Source organism: Kryptolebias marmoratus, linkage group LG2 (genome assembly GCF_001649575.2).
Source record: "Kryptolebias marmoratus isolate JLee-2015 linkage group LG2, ASM164957v2, whole genome shotgun sequence".
NCBI lineage: Eukaryota > Metazoa > Chordata > Actinopteri > Cyprinodontiformes > Rivulidae > Kryptolebias > Kryptolebias marmoratus.
The window spans coordinates 1,596,565-1,601,705 of NC_051431.1; the positions used below are offsets into that span (position 1 = coordinate 1,596,565).

Below are 5,141 nucleotides of genomic sequence, written 5' to 3' on the forward strand. Positions count from 1 at the left end.
TTCTCGGAACAACAGCTTGAAGCACCATATGGCTCAGGCCTTTTCCAGATCAGTCAAACATGGCCTGCTTGGAGCAGACACCTGACTGTCAGCATTCAGAAGCTATCAGAAGCTCAAAACGAGTCAAAAGCAGAAGAAGATGTTTGGCAGAGAAGATTTTTAAAGAGTGCAACCCACAAACTCAAGATTTACTTCCAAGAAGTGTTACAAAAAAAGAAATAATCAAACAAACACAAACTTCCTTACTTTTTGTGCTATAGGTTCACTTTGTTTCACTTTCCATCCCAGAGTTTTAAACAGAGATCATGTGTTGAATGACAGACTTGTAGCCGTGCGATCTCATGCAATACGTTGGTGATTTGTTAGCACTCAGAGTATGTGTTGTGAATAACTCTCAGCTACTACCACACCAAATTTTATCTCAATGTCTGTAAAACTGACTGAGTTATAGAGCTCAGTTGGCTGCGGTGGCCATCTTGTCTTCAATCTGGTCGACTCGAAAGGGCAAAAGGTTTTAGAAGTATATCTAATGATTACTTCCTGCATGCTTCATTGAAATTTGTCCAGTAGTTCCTGAGATATTTTGCTAACAGACAGACATCAGGCTTCTTTTAAGAACAGAAGGCAGAAACAAACCAGGAAACTTAATTTATTGGAAGACAATCTCAGGAGCAAAAAGGTTCAACCAATAACACGGAACTGAATTAAATAGGACTTCACATGCTTGTAGCACGTCAGCCCGCCGTGTATTTGTGCACCTCGTCTCCTCCTGAATCAGCCCGTCGGCGGTTCTGAGTCCAGAAAAGTTCAAACTGCAGCGGTTCTGACGGCAGAAACGAACCGGATGTTGAACTCACAATCATGCTACTGATGCTACAGAACGCTTCAAGTTGAAACACAGAAAAGTCTGCGACGTGGAGAACGTCGATTTCTCTTATTTAGCCCTCTTGGCGATGTCGTTTTTTTTTTTTTTTTTGCGATTATTTACGACAGCTGCTAAAAAATAGGCTTTAAAATTCACAATCCGTGCCTTATTCTTCAAACTATAAATATTTACAGAGTTTAAACTTCTGAAGGAATAAAAATAAAAATCTTTTCAATGATCATTTCTGTTAAATTATTCTTTTCTTGTTATGCTTGTTAAGCAACAGTTTGTGTTTTTTAAAACCATCTGCTAACTCCATGTAATTTTTTTTTTTTTTTTGCATTTCTAAGACATGACACACAATGAAATATTGCAGATATTCCAATGATAGGAATGTTAAAATTACCGTTCTGGTTGACTGAGTCTCTTGTTTTAAACCTAAAAACACGATAGAGAAATGGCACGTAGAGGAAATGACAATAACACGTCAAAATCTGTTTAAAATTCAAAGAGAAACAGTCCTCATGCTTCAGTTGTATTTTTAAATCTTCATTTAACAAATAAAAAATTGTAAAAGTTCCCAAACCACCTCCTTATTGTAATGTTCACGGCAGCCAACCTTAAAAGTCCTTCCTTTGAGTCTGTTTCTGTGAGGTCACGTGACACGCCCGGGCCAATCAGAGGCCAGGGAAACGGTGGTTATTGCTTCATGGTGTTCTTGATGGTCCACCTCTGACCCGAGCAGGGCTGCAGGACCAGCAGGTGACCGAAGTAAACGTTGGCCGGCACCACCTCCAGACACCGGCCCGTGGCTCGGTTTGTGATCGCATCGTTCTGCAGGACAGACAGGAAGGTTCATGCACCGCAGGTGACAGGATGAAACATGAACTGATGAATTCACAGGGTCGATGAGAGCAGCGGTTCCCAAACTTTTCAGCTTCTGACCCACAAAAAATAACAGCGACAAAGGTGTGTGACCCCATCTGTTGGCTGTTTCAACACCAAAAATGCTAATGACTCTTAAATAAGGACATAATGGCAACACAAACAGTCTTAACATCCATTATGCTGTTTTTTAACTTGTATTTCAAGTTTTTGTAACAATTATGGTACAAACACAGCATAAAAACTAAGTTTTTTATTGTAAATTGATGTCTGGAGATAATCTAAGGACCCCTACTTGGTGTTGAGTGACCCACACTGGGGTCCCGACCCCAACTTTGAGAATCATTGGCTTAGAGTGGTCTCCATGAACAAGACAACAGAATTACAATTTAATAACATTTATAAGGCTTTTGTCAGCCTACAGACAACATTCTGCCTCATTAGGTCCAACTAAAAATATCACAATAAAATTGTAAAACTAAGATTTTATTTAAAAAATGATGATGGTTTGACTTCAAGGACTTGAAGGAGAAACAGAAGCTTAAAGTGGAGAAAAAACAAACTGCAGGCTGTCACGCTTTAAAATTCAACTGTTACTGTAAACTTTTGTTACACCATTTTATGTTTTAAACCATTTAAATTCTCCTGAATAAATGGCCTGCTGTCTGCTTTCACTTTTATTCTTTAAAGACGGCGCTCATCATTACGTGCAGCTTTCTGTTTTATTTTATTCTGAATCCCGAGTTTGTCTCATGAATTAAAATCTGTTGTTTTCCTCCACGGCTGACAGATCTGGGATTGTGGGGGTCTGAACACAGAACACTGTCCTCTCCTTTCCAACAATGTAAAGCAAATAAAAATAACTCTTAGCTGAAAATTTCTGATGCTAATTAACTGGATGCTGCATAAAACATTTTATTTTTGTGGCTCCAACATGCTAATTATTGGAAAATTTGATTTTTAGTGAATATATTTGTTGCCTGTAGCATTTTTTATGATTTTGCTTTTAGTCTGCTCAACAACTACCTGCTCCTAAAAGCTGTGCTGACGGTCCAGACAGCTAGTTAGTTAAACTTCTAAAGAAAAACAGAAAAGTGCATTAATTAGTCATTTACTTGACACCATTAAGGACTCCAGGGGCTCATCTGATGGTACAATTAGAGAGTTTACGATCATTTAATGTTGAGAAATGACAGATTTGAAGCTCCTTTTCAGTCAAACCTCCAAAACAACCTCATGTGTGACGCATGAAATACTCTCAGCTACTACCATCAAACTTTAGCTCCACATCTGTAAAACTGACTGAGTTAAAGCGGTATATTTATTGTTTTTTTCCGGAAAGTTTCAGTAAAATCCACCCAGTGGTTCATGAGATATTTTGCTAACAGACAGAAGTGACTGCAGATAGTTCTGGGCATCTATCAGTGCTCAGGACATGTGCTGGGGATCAGTATCAGCTACTACCACACCAAACTTTACATCTGTGGGACTGACTGGGTTTACAGGTGATGTTGTGTGTGTTCAAGGTCAGTTTGCTGTGGCGGCCATCTTTGTAGATGCTTGTCCAATGATTACTTTCTGAAAGTTTCATTAAAATTTGTCCAGTGGGTTATGAGATATTTTGCTAACAAACACAAACACTTCAGCTGCTGATCTGAGTCTGCAGAACCTGATCTGAGTCTGCAGAACCTGATCTGAGTCAGCAGAACCTGAACCGAGTCTGCAGAACCTGATCCGAGTCTGCAGAACCTGATCCGAGTCTGCAGAACCTGATCTGAGTCAGCAGAACCCGATCCGAGTCTGCAGTACCTGATCCGAGTCTGCAGAACCTGATCCGAGTCTGTAGAACCTGATCCGAGTCTGTAGAATCTGATCGGAGTCTGCAGAACCTGATCCGAGTCTGCAGAACCTGATCCGAGTCTGCAGAACCTGATCTGAGTCAGCAGAACCTGATCCGAGTCTGCGGAACCTGATCTGAGTCTGCGGAACCTGATCGGTCTGCAGAACCTGATCCGAGTCTGCAGAACCCGATCCGAGTCAGCAGAACCTGATCTGAGTCTGCAGAACCTGATCCGAGTCTGCAGAACCTGATCTGAGTCTGTAGAACCTGATCGGTCTGCAGAACCTGATCCGAGTCTGCGGAACCTGATCTGAGTCTGCAGAACCTGATCGGTCTGCAGAACCTGATCCAAGTCTGCAGAACCTGATCCGAGTCTGCAGAACCTGATCCGAGTCATCAGTTAGAACAAATGAGCCACGACTGTTTGGCATCAGGCAGAATGACCTCTGACCTTTCAGAGATCCAGCTTTCCTTCACTCATTCTTTGTTCTTCTCACCTGAGAGAAGCTCCATGTCTTCTGCTTCATGTTGGACACCTTGTCACAGTTCAGGAGCTGCGGGAAGCTGCTGATCTGATCGTCCACCACGCAGCGAGTGTCCTCGCCGGTGCTCCCCAGGGGACCCAGGAACAGCTGGCCCTCCTTCGTGAAGCGTCCCAGCTGAGAGACAAAATGGAGACCGAACAGAAAACCGGAGTCAGAAATGTAGTTTGTGGCGGGAACTTCCCTTCGTTCTGCTTTGAACACGAGGATGTTTTGTTGTTCTGACTTCCTCTCAGCTGTAAACCGCAGCCGCTCGGAGCGTTTCCTGTAAATTAGTCTTATCGGTGGAAATCTTCAGCTCTCAGAGAACACAAAGGCTCATCTGAACAAACCATATTTACATTCTGAAGCTGCAATAAAAGCAGAAATACCCTTCTGCTTGGTAACATCTCCTTCTGAGCCTGAAAACACTGAGGTCACTGAGGTCACTGAGGTCAGGATAAAATGGAAGTTATAAATTAGCTGTAGAAGGAGGACTGGACCAAAACTGGATTCTGGTGTTTCTAAATACGTTCACAGTAAAATATCTCTGTAGCGCAGACTGTAAGCTGGTGTTAGCAGGTAAATTAAACTTTAAATCCTAAAAACTGGTAGCCAGAGCTTTCAGGAGACACTGAGTTTATTCAAACCTTTCATCAGACGGAGGACTTAGAAAATCTTTTGTAAAATTAAAGGAGAGACTTGACTTTCCTGCAACGGTTTCTAAATCTGTCCCCACCCCCACCCCGACCCCGGAGCTCCTGGTTATCACCGCGAGCTAAAAGCAGCAGACGCCCAGAGGGGCTGAGGAGTCGACACCAGCTGACTCAGCAAAAAAACAAAAACAGAAACATTTTTATTTTGACAGCAGAATTTTCTCCTCAGAGAAATCCAGCTGAAGCTGAGAGAGATGCAGCAAAAACATCCGATCAGTGGAGGAGGAGGAGGGGGAGGAGGAGGAGGAGGACGAGGAGGAGGAGGAGCAGGAGGAGGAGGAGGAGGAGGAGGAGCAGGAGGAGCAGCAGGAGGG

At 42.6% G+C, this 5,141-nt stretch overlaps 1 protein-coding gene across 1 annotated transcript in view; it reads right to left on the reverse strand.

Annotated features, from left to right (window-relative positions):
• Positions 1–631: 631 nt before the first annotated feature.
• galnt17 (polypeptide N-acetylgalactosaminyltransferase 17) overlaps positions 632–5,141 on the reverse strand; it is a 32,471-nt gene continuing 27,961 nt past the window's right edge. Inside the window, exons 10-11 of the mRNA XM_017437140.3 lie at positions 4,088–4,249; positions 632–1,699 (exon numbers count right to left, since the gene is read on the reverse strand). Of these exons, the coding sequence (XP_017292629.1) occupies positions 1,565–1,699; positions 4,088–4,249 (297 nt within the window). The 3' untranslated portion in view covers positions 632–1,564. The remainder of the gene's footprint in view (positions 1,700–4,087; positions 4,250–5,141) is intronic.